The sequence below is a fragment of the Akanthomyces muscarius genome, chromosome 4 (assembly GCF_028009165.1).
Source record: "Akanthomyces muscarius strain Ve6 chromosome 4, whole genome shotgun sequence".
Classification (NCBI taxonomy): domain Eukaryota; kingdom Fungi; phylum Ascomycota; class Sordariomycetes; order Hypocreales; family Cordycipitaceae; genus Akanthomyces; species Akanthomyces muscarius.
In genome coordinates, this window is record NC_079244.1 from 4,091,154 (window position 1) to 4,113,387 (window position 22,234).

At 54.8% G+C, this 22,234-nt stretch overlaps 10 protein-coding genes across 10 annotated transcripts; 9 read left to right on the top strand and 1 right to left on the bottom strand.

Annotated features, from left to right (window-relative positions):
* Window positions 1-4,112: 4,112 nt before the first annotated feature.
* On the top strand, window positions 4,113-4,669 carry LMH87_012078 (uncharacterized protein; the record flags this gene model as incomplete). The annotated part of the gene is made up of 3 exons (XM_056201325.1): window positions 4,113-4,191; window positions 4,448-4,470; window positions 4,523-4,669. 3 exons carry the CDS (start codon window positions 4,113-4,115, stop codon window positions 4,667-4,669), a joined length of 249 nt encoding a protein of 82 aa, XP_056053090.1.
* A 1,082-nt stretch (window positions 4,670-5,751) lies between these two features.
* LMH87_012079 (uncharacterized protein) lies at window positions 5,752-6,774 on the top strand (the record flags this gene model as incomplete). The annotated part of the gene is made up of 2 exons (XM_056201327.1): window positions 5,752-6,502; window positions 6,554-6,774. The coding sequence occupies 2 exons, from the start codon at window positions 5,752-5,754 to the stop codon at window positions 6,772-6,774; spliced, it is 972 nt and encodes a 323-aa protein (XP_056053091.1).
* A 54-nt stretch (window positions 6,775-6,828) lies between these two features.
* On the top strand, window positions 6,829-7,184 carry LMH87_012080 (uncharacterized protein; the record flags this gene model as incomplete). The annotated part of the gene is made up of 3 exons (XM_056201328.1): window positions 6,829-6,997; window positions 7,091-7,102; window positions 7,165-7,184. 3 exons carry the CDS (start codon window positions 6,829-6,831, stop codon window positions 7,182-7,184), a joined length of 201 nt encoding a protein of 66 aa, XP_056053092.1.
* A 45-nt stretch (window positions 7,185-7,229) lies between these two features.
* Window positions 7,230-8,439, bottom strand: LMH87_012081 (uncharacterized protein; the record flags this gene model as incomplete). Its single annotated transcript, XM_056201329.1, has 2 exons — window positions 7,230-7,755; window positions 7,841-8,439. The coding sequence occupies 2 exons, from the start codon at window positions 8,437-8,439 to the stop codon at window positions 7,230-7,232; spliced, it is 1,125 nt and encodes a 374-aa protein (XP_056053093.1).
* Window positions 8,440-8,985: 546 nt separating this feature from the next.
* LMH87_012082 (uncharacterized protein) lies at window positions 8,986-11,129 on the top strand (the record flags this gene model as incomplete). The annotated part of the gene is made up of 3 exons (XM_056201330.1): window positions 8,986-9,042; window positions 9,091-9,522; window positions 9,576-11,129. The coding sequence occupies 3 exons, from the start codon at window positions 8,986-8,988 to the stop codon at window positions 11,127-11,129; spliced, it is 2,043 nt and encodes a 680-aa protein (XP_056053094.1).
* Window positions 11,130-11,655: 526 nt separating this feature from the next.
* LMH87_012083 (uncharacterized protein) lies at window positions 11,656-12,758 on the top strand (the record flags this gene model as incomplete). Its single annotated transcript, XM_056201331.1, has 3 exons — window positions 11,656-11,761; window positions 11,836-12,370; window positions 12,440-12,758. 3 exons carry the CDS (start codon window positions 11,656-11,658, stop codon window positions 12,756-12,758), a joined length of 960 nt encoding a protein of 319 aa, XP_056053095.1.
* Window positions 12,759-13,632: 874 nt separating this feature from the next.
* Window positions 13,633-14,172, top strand: LMH87_012084 (uncharacterized protein; the record flags this gene model as incomplete). Its single annotated transcript, XM_056201332.1, has 2 exons — window positions 13,633-13,771; window positions 13,880-14,172. 2 exons carry the CDS (start codon window positions 13,633-13,635, stop codon window positions 14,170-14,172), a joined length of 432 nt encoding a protein of 143 aa, XP_056053096.1.
* Window positions 14,173-15,715: 1,543 nt separating this feature from the next.
* Window positions 15,716-17,697, top strand: LMH87_012085 (uncharacterized protein; the record flags this gene model as incomplete). The annotated part of the gene is made up of 2 exons (XM_056201333.1): window positions 15,716-16,010; window positions 16,061-17,697. The coding sequence occupies 2 exons, from the start codon at window positions 15,716-15,718 to the stop codon at window positions 17,695-17,697; spliced, it is 1,932 nt and encodes a 643-aa protein (XP_056053097.1).
* Window positions 17,698-19,023: 1,326 nt separating this feature from the next.
* Window positions 19,024-20,514, top strand: LMH87_012086 (uncharacterized protein; the record flags this gene model as incomplete). Its single annotated transcript, XM_056201334.1, has 4 exons — window positions 19,024-19,315; window positions 19,399-19,683; window positions 19,746-19,876; window positions 19,924-20,514. The coding sequence occupies 4 exons, from the start codon at window positions 19,024-19,026 to the stop codon at window positions 20,512-20,514; spliced, it is 1,299 nt and encodes a 432-aa protein (XP_056053098.1).
* A 448-nt stretch (window positions 20,515-20,962) lies between these two features.
* Window positions 20,963-22,028, top strand: LMH87_012087 (uncharacterized protein; the record flags this gene model as incomplete). The annotated part of the gene is made up of 3 exons (XM_056201335.1): window positions 20,963-20,994; window positions 21,060-21,505; window positions 21,619-22,028. The coding sequence occupies 3 exons, from the start codon at window positions 20,963-20,965 to the stop codon at window positions 22,026-22,028; spliced, it is 888 nt and encodes a 295-aa protein (XP_056053099.1).
* Between the last annotated feature and the right edge of the window lie 206 nt (window positions 22,029-22,234).

Sequence of the window (22,234 nt, forward strand, 5' to 3'; positions counted from 1 at the left end):
CATCAACAATTCACACCCGCCCACAGAGATATATGAACTGGTGTACACATTCGCATCAAGCCTACGCGCTTAATCACTTTGCGTATTATTTGTTTTTATGCTCTATAAGGGAAAGCAATATACACATCATGTGACCACCATATGGTGGTAACGTAGCTTTTGCGGCTCCATTACTCGAGACGAGTTCCGCAGATATGAAACTCTCCCAAAGCCTCGCAAGGTTCATGACAGTCTCTCAATTCGAAAACTTTTCCTTGTTAGCGACAATTTGGTACCTTTATTATTGCATCTATCTACGCCGCCATCACACCGCCTGCGCTCACATGCCCCATAGTCCCGCCGCATAACGATATTGGAACCCGTTAAAGCCGCTATCTACTTGTTATTGCGTTTACGTTATTCTATAATATTCTCCTTTGAATCTGATGCATCACAAAGGTAAACGGTGCCTTCCCATCGCAGCTCGCACGCCTATGTACCTGCACCCATTGCCACCCGTTAGGTCGAGCCAAGGAAAAGTGCTTACGACTATGAGTACAGGCCAGTACGGTACGTACCATGCCGCTGCGTTGCTCTTTAAGCCAATTAGCTAGCTCAATCTTTCTCTCCCTTCAGACGGGGTGAGCAATGTTGCTATTCCTGTCTGCTACACAGTCTTGCTGTTGTCTGACACGGCCGGCCGTCCAGCAAGGCAAAACCTAGCATGTCAAGGCCTGCAATAAAAGAGGACAGCACAATAAAACAATTAAAAAAAAAAAAAGAGGTTATCGTTAAACCGGTCCGTCGGCCCGGCAAGCTGCAGCTTCTCGGCCCATCTCTTCGTTATCAAAGAAAAAAGATGGCGCAACAAGCGCCTGCCCGCTCCCGACGGAACCATGCCCATCGCCGTGCTCTCGGTATTGAATTCCCGGAACCCACATCCGGCATTGAGCCTCACCTGGGACTCTCTTTCCAAGCCTACAGGTAGTCTGTGCCTCTCTTTCCAAACTTTTCTCCTCTGCGCCAATCTATTTTTACCGGGGACATCGGCCCTGTTCTCGCGCATGGACCCCGAAAACTCCGTTATCTTCGTGGAGCCGCCGAGATACCGTCCTGCTATCCGCAAATTGACCTGCATTCGGCCTGCATCCGTCCGATAAACCGCAAATAAGATACAGCAAGGAAATAAATGACGGGAAAAAAAAGTCCAAGCCGCATAATAACATAATTTTTCCTTGATATGGGCAGACAAAAATGGCGTGAGACTAGCCTCCCGTCACCAAGAAGGGCGGCAAGCCACCATTTGCGCGGCCCTACTCCGGTCGTTCTCCGCCAACGTCGGAACCTGTGTCTCAAGCGCCGTAGATCCGGTGTGCGAGAGCCTTTTTGGTGCAAGACACACGCAATTCGGACCTAAGCTGACTGTACTCTCGTAACCAAAACCAAAGTTTAGTTCATCCGTTTTTTTTTTTTATCTTGCATTCGCCAAGCTGATGCTCTTCTTGCTTCAGAGGACGATGGCGTCAAAGAAAGGTGTTGGCCAACGGCGTGTCCCCCGGAGAGAGGAACCGAGAAGCAAAAGCTCCGACTGCATGTAACCCTCCCCTTATTTCACATCCAGGCACGCGTTGAGACACTGGTCTTGGATCAGAGCGACGTTGCGCAGCAAGTGCCGTGTTGGAGACCCTAGAACGCGTTTTGCGCAGTTTGCCCACCACCATGGTTGCATGAAAGGTCTGAAGATCAAGGTCAACAGGTTTTGCCAGATGCTACAGTGTTTCGGAGGTTTTTCTAAGAATCCTACATCACACCGTTACTTGTTCCATTGTAGCGTTGGATGTACGCTGGATGACTTGCACAGCCAAGGTGAGACTGGTGGTCCCTATCGCTTCAAAGTTCTTTTGCCTTTCAATTTACCACGGCCAAAATCTCGATTTCCCCCAATGACACAAGCTTCGGCAAAGTACCGGGCCTCTTTTCCCCAGTTCCCATTCGTCAGATTTGTCGTCAGGCTTGAGGATCGACACGAACTTCAAACTGCGTAACCACAATTCCACGTCACGAGGGCCGGCTCCCATTCCGCCGGCTCCGCGCATCGTATTGCAGGGCATCGTGGCTGCATTGCCTACGACCGAGAGCAGATGGGTTCTTCTCTCTCTCGCACGCGCTCATACTACGCATTTATGCCAGCCCGCCGAAAAGTAACAAGAAGCCTTCATTCCGATCAGCCGGATGGTGTGCCTCTTGCACCCCGCGGCTCGCCTGGCATTCCTGTCACATGGCGATCAAAGGTGAATACAACTCTTCAAGACATGAATAAAAAAACCTTTCTCCGCACCCGCCACCCACTGGCAGCCGGAGAAATTGAGCAGCCCGTCGTTATTGCTAGCTCACTCGCGGGAAACTCGACCACGCCGCCGCCGCCGACCATCGTCTTCTCGTCTTTCTTCATCTGCTTCCTCGTGCTGCCATGTAGCGTTTTGCGTGCCAATGAACTTGTAGATCAGCGGGTGAACCTCCTCCTTTTTCCGCCCTCGCCCTCGGCGTCTCCCATAGGCACGCAAGAGGCGGGGGGCGCATGCTTGCTACGACTACCAGTATATACAAGCTGATTACGCTGGTGGTAGCAGAGGTTGCGACGTGACGCCCACACGCGATAGCCCATCTGCAATCACCACAAAGAGTCAGTGCTGCGCGTGAACCTGAAGGCGTAGATAGTTGGTCCGGCTTGCACGGTTGAATGGATACGGCGCCAATCGCTACCCATTGTTAGTTTTATTATAAATGCGGTTTGTGCTGGCACACTGGTGTTCTGGCCTCGTGTGATCCCTCGCTGCAATGGCACTGTAACATGCTGCCAAAACACCGACTAGTGCTGCAGCGCTGCCCCCTGTTCCCCCAAAAGTCAATTCGTACGAGAGCATGTGCATGTGGCAGCATCATCTTCAGCCCAATGCGACCCGTCTGTAAATTGTTGTGTCATTCTAAAGCCGCTGAGCGTGACTGAGGAGGTCGAGCTACGATGGACCATGCCATGCCTGTCGCACAGGGCTGCCTAATCGTGTTTGGTGGCGTCTCATGTGTTAGTGCTTCGAGTGAGAAATCTACTTTTGCTTGCCTACTTATTGATGGCTGGCGAAAGGCTGCACAAGTATCCGTTTCTATATGGCAATGAGTCTCTATTTTGCTGGCAAGAGGACAAAGCTGCCATGTAATATTCATGCACAATAGTGATGAAGGAGTGTCAGGTTGCGATTGATAAGATTCGGCATACCCTTGGACGTGGTTTCACTGTCATGCCATCTTCTTACATTTTTCTTTTTCTGCTTCACTTTGGCTCTCTTGTGTACTGGTAGGTCTTGTGCAACTCGCAAGAACAGGACCCCCTGGTCGGTACGTGGATCCATCCGGCGGCCTGTTCACCAGAGTGTTGTGAAAAGGGCCGATCGTGGCGTATTAGATGTGATTTAACTCACCATCGCGAGTTGCAAATTAAACCATCTTTATGGTTGCCCGCAGAGGGATGGGCTGCGCCGCCGGTGGAACAGCCAATGGATCTACTGGTCATTTCTTAGATGGCGACAGGGGGTAGCCGGATGGTGAATGGCTGGAAGAAAAGTGCGTGTCAACGTCTGTCTCTCCTTTGCAAATTACTCGGCACTTCAAAAACTGAATAAAAGCTGCCCGCGCCAATTCAATGTTGCCTTGGCCGGCATCGAAATAAACCGGGTAGAGCGTTGTATTGTACCCAGAAAAATGGAAGGCCTCATGGAAGTTGCCGTAGGCAGTCGTTGCACTCAGTACGTAATGAGCTGCAATAGGCGTCCGAATGGGGCAACTCCAGACAACTTGTGCGTCGGCTAAAGCTGGGGTAATGGACCAAAAGGCGCCGCCTCTCTGGGGCAAACAGGGCTTGGTACCCAAAAAAAAAAATCCAAGAAAAGAAAATAAGAGCGAGTACATTATCTGTGGAGATGACTCCGTTCGCGACGCAATGCAGGTCTCGCCGTCCGTGGTGACAAAGGCATTGTGTTGTTGTCAGAAAGCGACTCGGTCCGTTTCTCTTGCAGCGACTCGGGCAGGTGAAGAAAGGGCTGGCCCAAGGGGCTTCCTGGCAGCAGAGCCCCGTGGCCATGATCACTCTGGGCCGTCCGGGCCGAATTGCGTCGCTGCTGGGCTCGATCTGGGGGCCGCATGGGGATATTCGCGGCGGTATTGAGGGGGTGCTTGATTGGCCGTGGGTTCGGCGGGGGACGGGTCGGCGGTGCTGCGGCGGCTGAAAATGAGCAATGCCTACCAGTAGCCATCCACGCGGGGTTTCCTCAATCCAGAAACGCAGAGAAACAAAACGGGTCTGGCATTGTTGTTTGAGATGGATTGCAAAACACACAATGGGCCGATACAATGGTCATCTTGACCTGTGTCATTGTCTGTCTAGCAGGCGAGGCAGCTCACTGATCGATCCTAGATTTGTTTGTCACGGCGGAAACGGTTGGTTCATGCCTACCTTCCTACCTACCTACCTACCTAACGACACCCCGAGTTCATGCCTGCTCTGCCGTGTGGGGTACAGAGTTTTGTTTTGGGTGGATGGCAGGCGCAGCGTTTGATGCAAATTGTTCAGACGAACGACGCCCGCGATGCGCGCGTCTGGCGAGATTTGTATAATCAAGGGAAGCGAGCGATGTAGTGTACAGGAGGACTTTCGGCATCGCGGTCGGCAAGACATGATAGCTCAGATATGGTACCTAGTACCTAGGCAGCAAGCACAAGGTAGAAGCAAACAGAGGTGCAAACACGCTGCCTATTAAGTTATCAGTCAGCAGTCGAGCACCTGCAAGACGACCGTCAACAGCACTGCCCTGGCAGCTGGCAGCTAAATTTAGCAGCCTGCCCAATCAGACATGTCAGTCTCAGGCACCAAAGGGAAGCCGCAAACCGCACTCGAGATGCCGCCCTTTTTCTCTTTTTTGTACAGTCGTCTTACGTTTGGAAACTTGCCTTATTTTTTTTTTTTTTCCATCACTTGCTAACTGCAACCCATCATCGCTCTAGCCCACTTCCGCAGTCTTCTACATCCCCGACTTCCTGTCAAACCAACACGCGCATTCGCCTTGTGAACGCTGGCCCGCCACGCCCGTTTCTGGTCCTCCCCAATCACATCATCCCGCTCAGTACCAGCTACAGCCAGCCAGCCTACCAGCATCGTCCCCTCTCGTAATCTCTCTCCACCCAGCCAGAACCTCCGCGCCACCGATCCGTCCTCTCAGCCCTTGATTTGTCTGGCAGTCGAAGCTCTTTCTACAGTTTCTCGTGGCGTATGCCGCACGATTACCCTCACCAACAAGAACAGAGTTCACCTCCCAGCCCGCGTCTCGCTCCGTCCCACCACCACCGCTTCGCTTTGCTTTCCTATCATTGTTTTCTTAGATGCAGTCAGTCTACGCACCCACGAGCACGCATTTTTGCTCTTCCTTTTCGGGCCGCCAGGCTTGTGGGACTGTCACCACACCCTGCCATCCAGCCAAAAGTTCCCCCGCCGTCGCCCGTCGCGCCGAGCTGCTGCGGCACACGCTGCACGTCGTATAGCCTCTTGTGAAGGCACTCTCCGGGTACGACCCCGTCCGTATACTACATTGTTTCTCGTACGGCCAATTTATTTTCTTACCTTCTCTGACCCTGAACCCTGCGCCCGTCGTCGCTCACACCCCCCACGAGCCCGGAGCTCCTCATCCACCCCGCCATCCCGCAGCGGTTGCAGTTGTGGTGGTCATGGATCCGGCCTCGGTCGCTCCTCGGTCTGATGCCGCCGAGTCGGACCATCCACCGGCCATCGCTACCGCTCACCTGGCCCGCTTCGAGTTCAGCGATGAGGGAACCAAGATCCTCATGGTCGAGTGGCAGCCGGACGCTGAGGTGGTAGAGGTTGACTCCACTGTTGATACACGAGATGCTGCGGCCGCCGCGCCGCATCCCGAATCCGGCGCCGTGGCGTCTACTCCGGAGAAGCCTCGAGATGGCCCCGGGCCCAACATGGATGCCGGTTGGGAGGTATCATGGCCGGGAAAGTCAACTCTGCTTCCCGCACGAGACGCAGATCAAGACGGCAGCAAGCGTCGAGTGTACTTTCTCCTGCCCGAGGATGTTCCTGTACCGCCGACCGTCACCATCGCTCGTCGTGGCCGGTCCAGCCTGATATTGAAGCCGCTACCTGCCATATTTCCACCAGGCTTTGACGCGGAGCCTGGCTTGCGCGGTGTACTTCACACATTATGGGCAAAGAAGCGTCTACGAGAACTAGATCACGAAATGGACGACGAGATGAGGACCAACTCCGAGAGTGTCGGACTTCAAATGGCCCATTCCGAAAAGGAATGGATTATTGAGACCTTTCTAACGCCGTCAGTCCCCAGCTTGACGCTGCCGCTTTCGCCAAGGTCTCCCATCACTGGCCGTCTTGGCGAGAAACTCAAAGGATTGCGCTTGGCCACGTCGGCAGACGACCTGTTGCCCAGCCCAACCGGTAAGCCAGCCCTAACATGCGTATCAGATAGCAGCAGTTGACCATTCATAGCCAATACGTTTATGGGAGCAAATGCTCCCTCGCTTACTTTGTCACCTGACGGAAATGATATTGCTGTCCCTTCCTTTGCGGCCATGTCACTCGATGCCGTTGCCCGGGCCGACTTGCCCACCGCCAAAGGCGATCAGGCAGATACAGAAGACGAGCTTTTTGCCTTGCCCATCAGCCCGCGAAGTCCAGATATGAAGAGAAGTCGCTTTGGCGTCTTCTAGCCGTCTCTCTTACGCCAACAGGCTGGCTGCGGCACGGCCCCAGCTCGACAGATAATGATTTCTCATGATAAGCGTTACTTTTATTTAGCTTCTCGTGCTCTCGGCAAAGGATTCGCCAGCCTTTTGCTTTCGGACGAGGAGCAGCGTCTCTTGCTCCCTTGCGAGGACGTGCCAAAACGTTTGATAGTTGCTTCGCAGTGTGCAGGCCTGAGTGAAACGAAAGGTATGTTAATGCGTGGAAGGTGTCAAAAAAGTAGGGACGAGGTAAAGAAAATGTAAAGTTGATATACTGATTCTTTGGGTATTGAATATAAAGAAAAGAATACAAGTAGATGCCGCTGCCATAATATGTACACAGTTTCGCAGATACTAGAATTATTTACCTGCAAGATACCCAGCACAAGCCGTGAATACCAACATCCGCTCTTTCCCCGGTCTCAGCGCGTTGATACCTTTCATCTCCAACCTCCAACGCGTCCCTCGTCCCACCGTTCCTTTCTCTCCTGTCTTTGATAGTACAGCACCTTCGCCTCTCGATACCCCTTGACCCACTCGGCCACCTCTCTCTCCGTCAGCAGCTCCCCTCCTCCTCCACCGCTGCCGCCCGCCTCCCTCCCGCCGTCCAGGAAGCTGTCCTCCATGGCCTGGCACACCTGGGCCTGCTCCTGCACGCCGTGCGCGAGGGCCTGGTACAGCGCGGCGGGCGAGAAGGGCGCCAGCGCGTGGTCCATGTCCGACTGCCGCTGGCGCCACTGCCGCTCCAGCGCGTGCGTCGAGAGCAGCTGCGCCTGCGTGGCGGACCGCGCGCCCGCGAGCCGGGTGCCCTGCGCCGACAGCTGCGCCGCCAGCTCCGCGTTGGACGCGAGCGCCGCCGAGAGCGCCGCGTGCGAGGCCGCCAGCGAGGGGTGCGCGGCGGCGGGCGCGTGCGTGAGCGACTGCAGCAGCGACGGGCTGGCGAGGATGGCGGCCAGGTCTTGGATTCTAAACGCCAGGAAAACGAAATAGTTAGTACTGAATCTCGTAAGAACGGAATTGTAAAGGAAGCAAGGGAGAATCAAGAACGCACGGTTTGTCTTGCAGTGTCTCGGGCAGCCAGCCCTCGCCCGGGTCGGGCATCGGCTGCGGCACCTCTAGCTGCTGTTGCGCGGCGCTGCCGCCCACCTGGCCCTCTGCGTCCATTGTCTGCACCTGCTGCAGCTGCGACGGCTCGTAGGTGCTGTAGCTGCTGTATCCTGGGTGCTGCGGCGGCGGCGGCGGAGGCACGGAGCTGCTGCTCGTGCCGGGCGTGGTCATGCGACTCGCCTCGTGGCTGCCTGGTTTCGGCGGCGGCGCGGGCGGCGTGGCGCTCTGATCCGGGTGGTATCCGGACATGTTGTATATTCTCTGTCGTCTCCTCCTCTTTGTCTGCTTTGTCTGCTTTTGTGTTGCTGTGATGTCACGGAAAAGCGTGGGCTGTGAAAGTGGGCGGGAGGTGATGAGGTGTTGAATGAAGAGGCCTCTGTTTGAAGCTTCGACGTTCGAGGTCGGCACGGCGGCCTTGGCGCGCGTGGGGCTTGCCCCGGAGGCCGAGTGCAGTGACGTGCGCAACACCAGAGTGAACTTGTACTGCTCCATACGCTCAGGGCTGGAATTTGTGGGAGGATATTTCATGCCACTACCTGTCATATAATTATTTGTCTTGGTATGAGAAATGGCAAATCTTTACTGAGAAATATCATAAGCTGGTCATGGCAGTGCGATGAGAAGTACGTGGTCGTAATCCCGACTGGTAACAGTGCTTTAGCGTGTAAGTGCGACCTGTCCTCGAAGTAGAAGCTTTAAATGGATAATAGTCTACAGCTATTGACTGATGCACCTCGTTGAAGCCACCCGTTTATAGATAAGAGGGGCGCAATGGAGAATATCGGGATAGTTTACCTCGACTGGTAAACGCATAGCACATGTTCCCCGTCTGCGCGCCCTACGGCGGTACATGACGCCTCAAGCGAATAGCCTTTGGCGGAAACAATCTGCGCCCAGCTACCCCACGCTGAAAGCCGGCCGGGCACCGGACTCGGCGCTCGGCATGTCTCTTGTCAATCCGTCAACTTACAAAGCCCAATGTCCTGGATTATTGCTGGCTTTTTACACAACATCCATCCATTCGTTCTTGCAGCTTTCGCTGTTTCGATCTGAGCAAAACTGAGGCTCCCCGCTACCATCCTCTTCACAATGGCCGCCGCCTCCCCTCACCCATTCGACCCTCTGACGCCCGAGGAAATTTCCAGGGTATGAGCACCATCCATATCAAGACCTCACACGCTGACATTTATTTAGGCATCAAAGATTGTCAAGCCGCACTTTGGCAGCCAAGTGCCCAACTTTCGTGTTGTCACGCTACTCGAGCCCTCCAAAAAGCAGATGATTCCGTATCTGGAGGCGGAACATGGAGGACAGCCTTTGGGTAAAGCTCCGGATCGATGTGCTCGAATCGAAGTCATTGTCAAGGGAAGCCGCGGAGAAAACCAGCTGTTTGAGCTCATTGTGGACCTTGGCAGCGACAGAGTCGTTCACAAGCAACACCAGAACGGCAAGCATTCTTACATTGACTCGGATTACATGCAGGCGGTTGAAAGGGCATGCCTCGCGGATAAGAATATCCAAGCAGAGATTGGCACCCTCAAGTTGCCGCCCGAGGCGACTGTTGTCGTTGAGTCCTGGGCGTATGCCACGGACGGCCTGAATGACATGACTGAACGACTGACCATGGTGAGCAGATTGAGCAGACAATTCGGAAATTGGCATATTAATCAAAGCTTCAGTGCTGGTTTTACATGCGACTTTTGAACAACCCAGATGCAAATTACTACGCCTATCCTCTCGACCTTTGTGCTGAAGTCTCAGAGACTCTACAAGTCACAAAGACGTACCGCCTGCCAACCAAGCCGAGCGAGAGAGTCAACCAAGGAAAAAAGCCGTACGATCGCCGCAAAGTGCATTCCACAGTCACAAGCGAGTATCATCCTGATCTACGCCCAAGCCCAAGGACCACCACTAAGCCGTACCAAGTCGTCCAGCCGGACGGCCCCTCGTTCCAGGTGGAGGGCAACCACCTCGCATGGGAGAAATGGAGCTTTCGCATTGGCTTCAACTACCGCGAGGGCCTGACGTTGCATGACATTCGCTATGACGGCCGCAGCCTCTTCTACCGCCTGTCTCTGAGCGAAATGTTCGTTCCGTACGGCGATCCTCGCGAGCCATTTGCCCGCAAAGCCGCCTTTGACCTTGGCAACGACGGCGCAGGCATCAATGCCAACAATCTCCAGCTTGGGTGCGATTGCCTCGGCAACATCAAGTACTTTGACGCTCATCATAACATGCCCTCCGGCGAGCCCCTGAAGCTACCAAATGTGGTCTGCTGCCACGAGCAGGACGACGGCATCTTGTGGAAGCACACCAACTTCCGGACCAAGAGCCCCGTCGTGGCGCGCTCGCGCATCCTGGTGCTGCAGACCATCATCACGGTCAGCAACTACGAATACATTTTCGCATGGCACTTTGGGCAGGATGCGTCCATCTTGTACGAAATCCGAGCCACAGGTATTCTCTCCACTGTTCCCACGGACATTGACGTCGAGGAAAGGATTCCCTACGGCACTGTCGTGGCACCAGGTGTCTTGGCCCCCTACCACCAGCATCTGTTCAGCTTGCGCATCGATCCTGCGATTGACGGCCACAAAAACTCCCTCGTTGTTGAAGAGTCCTCTGCACTTCCCTTCAACGACCCGTCCGTGCACAACCCATTCGGCATCGGGTACATCACTGAGCAAAAGATTATCGAGGAAGAAGGCGGTTTCGATCTCGACTTTACAAAGAACCGCACCTTTAAATTCGTCAACGAAAACAAAATCAACCCCATCACGGGCACCCCCGTCGGATTCAAGCTTACGCCGTTTTACAGCCAGAAGCTGCTGTCCCACCCGTCGTCGTTCCACGCCAAGCGCTCCGAGTTTGGCGACCACGCCGTCTGGGTCACCCGCCACCAGGATGGTGACCACTTTCCGGCGGGCAAGTACACCATGCAGTCGATGGGCGGTGATGGTCTGGCGTCCGCCATCGCCAGGCGTAAGGAAACGGGCACCGCAGAGTCCATCCGCGACCAAGATATTGTCGTCTGGCACACGTTTGGGTCGACGCATAACCCGCGTATTGAGGACTGGCCGGTGATGCCAAGCGAGAAGCTGACGGTTGGACTGAAGCCAGTCAACTTTTTCTCTGGAAACCCCGGTCTAGATGTTGCTCCGTCGACGCAGGAGGCGAATAAGAGCGTCTTGTATACGGGAGACGAAACCGAAGGAGCATGCTGCACAGTTTAACCCCGAAATTTTGCAAGCGTGAAAGCATTTCTTCTTTTTTTTCCCCAAGCTAGAAGAAATAATTAACAGCAATACACTGTTCTATTCAGTTTTGACTTGGGTCCTTGGTACTGGAACAGGAAGTGGGCAGGTGCTAGACCTAAGAGGAATAGGGCGGGCCACGGGCGATAAGAAACAACACTTTTTTCTCGACATATGGGTTTACAAGCTGCTGCGGGAGATGACTCAATGGAAATACACAATTGTTTAGCTCCTTGAATGAAAATGAGAGAGAGGCGGGTGTTGAAAGGTCCCCCATGTTAGTGTCAAAATCGCAACCCCGCACTGAATCAGGCAGGCGGTGGCATTCAAGCAGCTACAGAGAGCAAAGGCAAGCTCCGAAGCGGCAAAATAAGCCTGTTTCTAGAAGATCCCACCCCTCCAACACCGCGAACTTTCGACCAACCATCGACAGTTGCCGGGTGCCGCAAAAGCTTCGACTGTGCACTTTACAGGCAGCGTATCTCTACAATAATAATCACACACAATGGCGGAAAAGTGTGTGCACCAGGGCTGTGGCAAGCTCTTCACAGACGCCACTGAAGAGTGCAAATACCACCCGGGGCCGCCCATCTTCCACGAGGGGCAGAAAGGTAAGCTACAGGCTTGCGACGCGTCGGATATTTTTAGGGAATACGGGAGACACGGAAGCTAATTGTGTCCAAAGGATGGAAGTGCTGCAAGCCTCGCGTTCTCACATTTGACGAGTTCATGACCATTCCTCCATGCACAGTCGGCGTGCACTCGACGACGGACAAGCCGCCCGAGGTGGAGGAGAAGCCCAAGGAAGACGACGCCATGCTGACCAAGAAGATTGCCGAGCTGACAGCCGGCCCGCGCCGCACGCCCATCCAGGCCGCCCAAGCCCAGGCCGCGCCGACGCCGCCGCCGCCGCCGCCCGAGTCCGAAGACGATGACCCGAGCCTCGAGATCGCCGACGGCGCGACCTGCCGCCGCCGCACGTGCGGGCAGCAGTACAAGAAGGCCGCCACGCGCGACGGCGAGTCGTGCGTGCACCACCCGGGCGTGCCCATCTTCCACGAAGGCAGCAAGGGCTACAGCTGCTGCAAGCGGCGCGTGCTCGAGTTTGACCAGTTTATGAAGATTGAGGGCTGCACGACCAAGGACCGCCACCTGTTCATCGGCAGCGGCAAGAAGAGCAAGGGCAGCGCAAGCGGCGAGGAGAAGCTGGAGACTGTCAGGTAAGGCAGGGGGTGTAACACGCGCAGCGAGTTTTGCTGAAGTTGCGGGCTAACACGCAGGGTGCACAGACACGACTTTTATCAAACCCCAGCGAGCGTGATTGCGTCCTTTTTCCTCAAAAAGATCAACAAAGAGACGGCCAAGGTCGAGTTCAAGGACAAGGCGCTCTCGCTGGACCTCGTCACCACCGACGCGCCGCCCAAGCGCTACACGGCCGAGGTGCCGCTCTACGGCGCCATTGACACTCAAAAGTCGACGCACAAAATCCTGGGCACCAAGCTCGAGGTGAATCTCGTCAAGGCGGACGGCGCATCGTGGCCGGTGCTCCGCGGCGACGAGGCTTTGACGGGCCAGATTTTGCAGATTGGCAGAGCTGGCCGAGCGTAATCTAAAATTAAAAATTAAAAAATAGCATTGACGTGGTGATGATGAGGCATGAGCAACGGCATTGAAATGATGGTGTTTTTTTTTTTCGTGGGGAGCAGGGGCACAATGTAACGACTTGAACGGTGTACTTTCCAGGACAAAGAAACACATAGAGAGGAGGAAAGCTGAGAGATGCAGGAACCTTGGTCTAATTTACCATATTTTGTCCTTTCTTATGTAAAACGGGGCCGTGTATATCAATGTGAGAGGGCCTTGTTGGCCTGCGAGAGTGCAACCCTCGTCTGCAGGTACCATTACACGGCGTCTGAAAACGGCCGTAGCCGCAGCATATTCGGAACATGTTCTAATCATCCGCCAAGGCATCCCTCCTTCCCACAAGCATGCCGAGCAAAACGGTCGTCATTGTGCGACTACTCGCATGTGATGCCATCGCTCTCCCGCCCGGCTTCTTCCATCCACAACATCCCCACAGGCGATAAGCTCCCCCAGCCAGCGCCTCGATTCACTAGCCTTATCTCCCACCAGCAGCCCAAGCCACGGGCGGCTGTGAGTGGGCTGCGATAGACGGAAAGATGGCTTGCTTTCGCTATCTTATCGAACCCAAAAAAATAAGGGCTGAAAAGGACGAAAGCGACAGCGGCGCGGGAGTAAATTAAAAAGCCCTCGTCTTGGCTCTTCTTTTCGGGTTTGGGGCGTGCTCGGTCTTTAAAGTAGAGCTCAGGTCCCTGCTCAATTGCGTGTCCCGTGGTCAGTGGCGTGACAGCACGACGACGGTTATAATAAATCTCTCAGCCTCCCGCTCTCTTTCTGCTCTCGTTTACCCAAAAAGAAGATTGACATTTCCCGGAAAGCAAAACACACGAGTACAGCAGCAATGACGGCAGAAGTTTCACACGGCCGCGGCGGCGCGGGCAACATCAACGCCGACGACACCCCGTACGTCGACGGCGAGGTGGTACGCGAAGGCGTCATTGGCAGCCACGGCGACGGAGTCTACAGTGCCGGTCGCGGCGGTACGTTTTCCCTCTCCCTCCCCCCTTCGCAGAAGAAGAGAGAGGCAAAAACCCTTATGAGAACATCTCCCAATTAACACGGTGGTTTTTTTTTTCTCCCCTTTCAAGGCGCCGGCAACATTGGCGACAAGGGCCTTCCGGCGACTGAGCGCAAGGATCGTGACATCATCCCCGAGGCGGCGGTCCGCCTGAGCACCGACACCGGCGACTACCACACGGGCCGGGGCGGCGCCGGCAACGAGCACACGGCCGCCGGGCACGCTCATCACGGCGACCACGGCCACAAGGACAAGGAGGCAGCAGCAGTCGGCGCGCCAGAGGCGGAGAAGGAGACGACGGGCGCGCCGCCGTTGAGCGTGGCGGACAAGCTGAAGCAGAAGCTCTTTTCCGCGTTCAAGTGAGCATGGAGCGTGACGGGGAGGTGAGACTACGCGCGGCGTGGTTTTTGCTGATATCTATACATATACGGCTAGCCTGTGGTCAACTTGAGAGTTTTTCATTTTTATCTCAACTTTTGTTACTTCAAGATTTGTTCAGGGTTGTCGTGATCGTTGCTGGCTAGCTTTGCCTGGCCTGCACCAGAGTCCTTCTCGCACACGCCAACGAATGATGCACCGTTGTTGAACTATTGGCGCAGCGGCATAGACGCACCTTTCATAAACTGATTCTCTGTTTAAATTCGGAATCTCGGATGGCACTCCCGATAGCACGCTTAAGCTCCAGATCAAGGTATCACTGAGTGCTCCAGGGTATGTCGTCCACAGCGGCTCAAAGTGGCAATGTCTTGCTGAAAGCTATGGCGTAGTGCCTCCCAGAGAAATACTCTATTGTGCACTATAAGCCTACAAATGGTGGTCAGCATGGACGATTTCTCTAATTTGTAATCCCCCCAGTTTGGTATCCCATATGCCCATCCGTATTCGTAGCTCATCTCATCACCCTTGATCGCCTCGAGTCCCCGACTCCACCGCGTAGCGCTAGCCAGATCTGCAGTCGGGCGGGGGATGATGAGACGAGTTGCCAGAGATGCCCAGAGAATGGCAGACCGTGCTGCTGGTTCGCAACTGTCGACGAGTCGGTGTCGTGTTCTCATTAGCAGTACCTCGTTGAGCTCGGTATGCCCTTTCGCGTCATCGCCATCACCGCTCTCTCGCGCCGCCACGGTTTAAACCCTTGGAATGCTAAAAAGCCCATGACCGCCCATGGACCCTCCCCAGGTCATTTGATCAACGGGAGCCGTGCAAGGGTCTTCCTGTCAAAAAAACCAAAGAGGGCGCGTCCGGCACACTAAAAACAAAAATAAAAAACGACCAATCCTTCTCGGGAGCCCGTATTTGGTGTAGCATCATGCCAAGATGAGCCACTTTGCGGGCGCCCCAAGTGGTCCCTATGGCGCCGTTCATTGCTTGATTGCCTCATTGTGCAGCTCGACAAAGCCCCCTTCAGCAGCGGTTGTAGCATGTTGCAAGACATGGTTCGCATATCTCTTGCCCCCTCCCCGAGCTAGCGAGGGTGGTGCAGAGCTGATGGTAGTAAAGTAAAAAAAAATCAAACAGGTATTTGTAGAGCCGGGGCCCCCATGCTTGACGAGTCGAAAGCTGGTCTATCAGTATCCGTTTGTATGTTTACCTCCTTGGACAAGGGGACCTGGCTCCATCAAATTTGCAGGGCGAATTCCATCTTCATCTCATGCCTGGACTGGAGCCACCTCTCTTTCTTTTGCCCAGCAGCAAAGTGACGTGACGGGAGTCAAACTGACTTCTCGGCAAGGTAGTGTGTCTGGCATCGCAGCCGCATGCATCAACGGGCGAGCAGAGGAAACCCTTACAGTGGCTCCAGGCAGCTGTCGCACAAGTCGCCGCAGTGGCGCGCTGAAACTCGCACGCTGAATCACGTGTAGGCGGCAGCTGTGCACGCTGACCCCGGACCTCACGGGACGCAGCCATGCCGCCAAACGCGCCTCGTCCCAACCTCGCCGATAGACGACTCCTGTCTGGCATCTCCGTGGCATCGAAGCGCTCCTATCTCTCCTTTGCCACCTCTGCCTTTGAGGCAGACGATGAGCGCTCGTCCTCCAACGGAAGCATGAGTTCGGACGACAGCGACGACCGCTTGGCGCTGCCCGGCGCAGGTGTTCCCCACTACAGTGGGCATGACGCCCGGCCGACCAGCCCCAAGGAGATCCAGGGCTGGTACATGTATGCCTTTGCGGCAGAGACCTATGTTATCTGCGGAATAGGTAAGCTTGGGCTTCTTGAATATGCTCTGCTCAAAATTCTGACTGCTTAGGCTCCTTTATTCCGATCTTGCTGGAGTCACTTGCTCGTGAAAATGGCGTGCTCATGTCTGACCCGACTACGCCGTGTGGCAGCAGCGACAGCAAGAACAAAGACGATGGCCAGTGTGTCGTCTATGTTCTCGGTATGCCAATCAACACGGCCAGCTTCGCCATGTACACCTTTTCCGTCAGTGTTTTAGCACAGGCGCTCCTGGTAGTCAGCATCAGCTGCGCCGCCGACCATGGCAGCTACCGAAAGAAGATGCTTTTGGCCTTTGCATGGATTGGCAGCTTCTCCGTCATGTGCTACATATTTATCAACAAGTCGCTGTACATACTCGGCGCCATCCTCACCATCATCTCCAATACGTCATTCGGAGCATCCTTCGTCTTGCTCAACTCGTTTTTGCCGCTGCTGGTTCGCAATCACCCAACGCTGCTTGCTGTGAAAGCCCCCGCCACGGCTGACTTTGGTGACTCGGAAACGCTACACCCGCAGAATTCTGCCGAAGACTTGACCAACTCGATCTCGGCGCTCCTGCCCGATGAAGCTGCGGTTGGCAATGGATCGAAACGTGTATTAACACACGCAGACATTACTTCGAAGGAGCTCAAGCTATCGACCAGCATCTCCTCCACAGGAATTGGTATCGGCTATCTTGCAGCATTATTTGTCCAATGCGTTGCTATTGGAATTATCATCGCGATGAAGAATACGACCTGGTCACAGCGGGTGGCGCTATTCGTTGTAGGCTGCTGGTGGGCCGTTTTCACGATCCCAGCTGCGCTGTGGCTACGCCCGCGACCTGGCCCTCCGCTGACCATCAACGGACGAACCGAAGGCATTTCTTGGATATCATATTTTGTATACTCTTGGAAGTCTCTTATCAAGACTGTGCGCGTGGCCCGCCGACTGATGGATATTATGCTCTTTCTGGCGGGCTGGTTTCTTCTCTCCGACGCCATTGCCACGACAAGCTCCACGGCTATTCTCTTTGCAAAGACGCAGCTCCATATGAAGCCATGGGCACTGGGCATGATCAACGTCATTTCAACAGCGTCGGGTGTCTTTGGCGCCTTTGGCTGGTCATGGGTATCCAACTTTTTTGGCCTAAAGCCGCATCAGACCATTCTCGTTTGTATCGGTCTCTTTGAGCTCATCCCTGTCTATGGACTCATGGGCTATCTGCCATTTGTTCAGCACTGGGGTGTAGGGGGTCTGCAGCAGCCGTGGGAGATGTACCCTCTCGCAGCAGTCTATGGACTTGTCCTCGGAGGTCTCGGCGCCTACTGCCGCTCCTTGTACGGCGAGCTGATCCCCCCTGGCTTCGAAGCAGCCTTTTATGCGCTGTACGCCATCACAGACAAGGGATCTAGCGTGTTTGGCCCAGCGATTGTGGGACGCATCATTGACAAGACAGGCAGCATCCGGCCTGCGTTTTGGTTTTTGGGTGTCATAGTCGGACTGCCGGCGCCGCTGATCTACATGGTCAATGTCGAGCGCGGCAAGCTAGATGGCAGTAAAGTTGCTGAGGCGCTGGAAGGGGTCGTGGCCGATACCCAGCAAGAGGAGGGAGAAGAGGAGGAGAGACATGCTATGCTCGGGCATGACGAGCGGCGCGATTCGGAGGAGAACGCGAGAGGGTAGAGGCGTCGTTACTATTTTGCCTAACTGAATATGTATATCATCAAGCATCTATGGCGTCTCGGAGAATATACTTAAATTGGAGATAGTACTCATCGTATTGCTCACTGTTCTTGTGTAACATGCCCGGGAGTGTCAGCGTACTTACCCCGGTGCCGTACGCCGCGAAACGGTTCCGCCAACCAAGTACATGCCCTTGAATTCCCCTGGGTACCAGTGTGCGTATTCCTAGTCGATCATGGTCTTGAACTTAGAGGTCTCGATATCCATAACGACATTCTGCTCAGACAGGTCGCCGTGGCAAACACGCGAGATCACTGGTGGCTCTGCGCTTTAGCTTCTGGCCTTTATATGTGACTTGTAGTTTCAAGACATGCAAATTGGAGAGGGGCCAAACTTGAAGTGGCATCACACAGAAAGAATCTGTAATAGCTCTAAGATTTTACCATGATTTACACGTTTCTTGTAACAACTCATCATCAATGTACGAATGGCAAGCTTCGGTACGCTTCCACATGATAGTGGGACACTCGACGCTCTGGCAGATGAAGGATAAGGTAGAATTTAACGAAACAAAACGATGGTAAATGTGTAGGCGTCTTGTGAGAGTTTGGGAGGGCTGACCTACCTACGTAGGTATTTACTAAATATTTATAGCTCACAAGCTATAGTTTATGATCAAGTATTTTGGGTACCTGAGTGCCTGCGTTGCTGAGTTACTGGTATGCTGGCAGCAGGGTTCCACTGCATCTCCAGCGGACTTGCCCCTCCCGTCGTGGGGCGGGCGGCTCGGTTACAGGCTAATGAGACCACTAACGTAGCTACCTAGGTAAGGACCTAATCAGCTCCGTAGCCACTTCAGCAGCCACAGCTGCGCCAGCTCTCCGCCCTCTTTTTTTCCGCCGGCGACTTCTCTCAACATCCGCCATAATTTGATTTGCGACCATTGCACCGCAGACTGTCGGCTCCACGCTGCACCAGGCCGCCAGGAGCTTGTCACTGCTGCTTCGCGAGCTGCTTGGTATTCCGGCCTGGCACAAGTCATTGATCACATTGCCGTCTTATTCCGTTGATCCATCGCCGTTTCCTGCAGCTCCAGTCCCGCAACCCGCTTCGCGCCGCAGATACGCCGTTTTCTGTGGCGCGATACCCCCCCTTTGGGACGTGTTTTTTTTTTCAACCTTTTGGGTCGTGTAACAATACCCTGCGAAGCTTGTACAACAACGACCGATCGTTTCATAAATTCATTTGCCGCTCGAGGCTCAAGTTATCGACATAGTGAAAGCTTCGGCCGGGCCCCAGCACCTAGCTGCCGAACCTGCCGCGACCATGAGCACCAAGCCACGAAAGCGATCGCGCGCAACTGCCGAGGACAGGAGGGCCGACTGTCCTTTCGAGGTCACCATGGTGCCGACACCAGCTGCGCGCGACGACAAGGAGCACAAGGCAGTCAAACGGCGCAAAAGTACAGGCGGTGGCGAGGAGGACAGAAAGCCCCTCCTCCAGCTCTCCCCATTTGAGCCGGCGGGCAAGTTTCGCTCGCGCGAGACGATGGATGTTCACTACCATCTGGAACCGCGCAAGAGGTGGCTGGAAATGACGAAATATATGAGCTTTGTCCGTAAGTCGCCAGCTTGCTTGGGCGCGCAATGCCGATGACATCCTGTGCTGTGCTGACCCGACCCGTCTCGTCTCGACCCGCAGTAAACGGCACCAAGTACTTCAACGACCAATTTATATTTATAGCAAACGACGAAGCCATCGAACGTCAAAAGTCGGGCAAGATACCCAAGCACCAGGTCGGGCCAGGCGACTTTTGGGTTGCGCGGATCCTCGAGATCAGAGCCTCGGACGAGCACCACGTATATGCCAGAGTATTTTGGATGTACTCGCCAGACGAACTACCAGCAGCCACCGTGTCGGGCAAAAAGACTGCGGCTGGTCGGCAGCCACATCATGGAATCAATGAACTGATTGCGTCCAATCATAGTATGTTCAACCCGCTTCTGCCACGACATGTACTAATCACGACATGTACTAATCTGAACTAGTGGATATCATAAACGTTGTAAGCGTTGTTCAGCATGCTCGAGTCAACCAATGGATCGAATCCAACGACGAGGAAATACAAGATGCTCTGTATTGGCGGCAAGCATTTGAGTGTCAGACGTCGCAACTTTCAGTATGTCCCAGGGATCATGCACACTACCCAGATGCTAACAGACTTAGACCATTGATCTTTTATGCCGTTGCCAGATGCCCGCGAACCCCGACAAAACCCTTGTAGGATGTACCAATGGCGACTGCGGAAAGTGGATGCACCTCGAATGCCTACGCGAAGACGTGCTGAAGCGGGTGTATGATCGTCTGGGCACCAGCCGACCTCATGTTCTCGAACCGCCGCTCATTAAGAAGGAAGAGGTAGAGGCTATCAAAAGGGAGTCGCCTGTGGCACCACTCAGCCCACCCAAGGGAGAGGATGATCCACCACGGGCCACAATTGCGGTTCATGGCGACGCCAATACCGACACAGTCGTGAAGCACTCAGACGTGGACACGCCGAAACCAGCGGACCCGACGCCTTCCGCAGCACAACCACAACAGCCAGAGAGACCCGCGAAGACCTTGGTCAGAAAAAAGTCAGCAAAAGGGCGCCTGAGCAACTCAAAGCCTTGGATGGAGCTGTTTGAAGCCGACCTGCGCATGAGCGATGGGCCTATGGTCTGGGAGGTGAAGGACCTCAGGCAAGGTGTGACCGGCGGGAGTAAGACATGGACCGAGCCTGCGTCCTGTTTACTCTGCAACAACACAATTGAATGAAGATGACTACTCAAGTTGAAATTACCATGTCTGAGGCCGACTTGATGGAAGACTGGGTTGAAATACTTTAATGACTGTGGTATATAAATATGGGGGCTCAGGATATCCGGTGGGAACACAGGCGGAAATTGCTACGGTGCTATTCGATGGCTGCTTTATGGGAAATGGCTATTTGGCGTTGGGAGAATATGGAGCTTGAATGAGTCAAACACATTGACGAGAAGTATTTTTATTTAGTGAATTTTAGGACGTTTGACCGCCGTGCGTAAAGATGTGTTAGTGAGGTACAAGCGATCGATGCCGTGTCCGTACGTCACCTTGGACCGGCGCGGGGTGGCATCGCACCAGCTTGCCCCACCCTCGAACAGCTTCACCCCTCAAACCAAAACATCCCAACCGCGAACCTACCTACACATCCAACGGCGTGCACATCAGACCTCCATTCACCATGGCGGAAGTCGACCCCTTTGATTCGGCCCTGTAAGCCCCCCTATTCCCATCTCCGACACCTTTACAGAAACTAACTTTGTTACCTTTTCCCCAAGGGACCTGCTCCGGCGCCTCAACCCCAAGCACACATCCGACCACCTTAACGCCATCATCTCGCTCGCGCCGGACCTGACCGAGGACCTGCTCTCGTCGGTCGATCAGCCGCTGACGGTCAAGCGCTGCAGGCAGACGGGCCGCGACTACCTCCTCTGCGACTACAACCGCGACGGCGACAGCTACCGCTCGCCGTGGTCCAACCAGTTCGACCCGCCGCTGGACGAGGCCGGCGGCGGCGGCGGCGGCGGCGCGGGCGGCGTCGGCGCGGGCGGGAGCGAGGGAGCGGGCGAAGGGGCGATTCCGAGCGAGCGCGTGCGCAAGATGGAGATTCGGGCCAACGAGGCGTTTGACGTGTACCGCGAGCTGTACTACGAGGGCGGCGTGAGCAGCGTGTACTTCTGGAACCTGGACGATGGCTTTGCCGGCGTTGTCCTTCTCAAAAAGTGTAGGTTCTCCCAACCCCCTTCTTTTGGCCTTTGTTGGGGGGGGAGGGGATAGACTCCCTCTCTCTTTCTCTGCTTATTGTTCAATTGTTCTAACGATTGTCGTCATGTATAGCCTCACCGCCCGGCGGCTCCTCGGACGGAGTCTGGGACTCGATCCACGTCTTCGAGGCGATTGAGCGCGGCCGCACCACGCACTACAAGCTCACCTCGACCGTCATCCTCTCCCTCGCCACGGCCTCGTCCTCGGCGCCCACGGCCTCCGCCCTCGGCGACCTCGACCTCTCGGGCAACATGACGCGCCAGGTCGAGCAGGACCTGCCCGTCGACACGGACGAGAGCCACATTGCCAACGTCGGCAAGCTCGTCGAGGACATGGAGCTCAAGATGCGCAACCTGCTGCAGGAGGTTTACTTTGGCAAGGCAAAGGATGTGGTCGGCGACCTGCGCAGCGCCGGCAGCCTGAGCGACGGCGCGCGGGACCGCGAGACGCAGCGCGAGATCATCGGCAGCATGCGCAGATGATTTTTGCATGCATGCAAAAGCTGAAACAGGAGAACCCCCCCGGATGAAAATTTGCATCGATGGAAAGGGGGCGGGAAATGTCTGATGAATGCATCTTGATTGCTCTTTTTTTGCAGCGCGGTCGGGGGCTAGATGGAATCATCTACATACAGGTACAACATTGCCAATAACACCATGGCGATCCCGGCAATCGATGAATTTCCTGT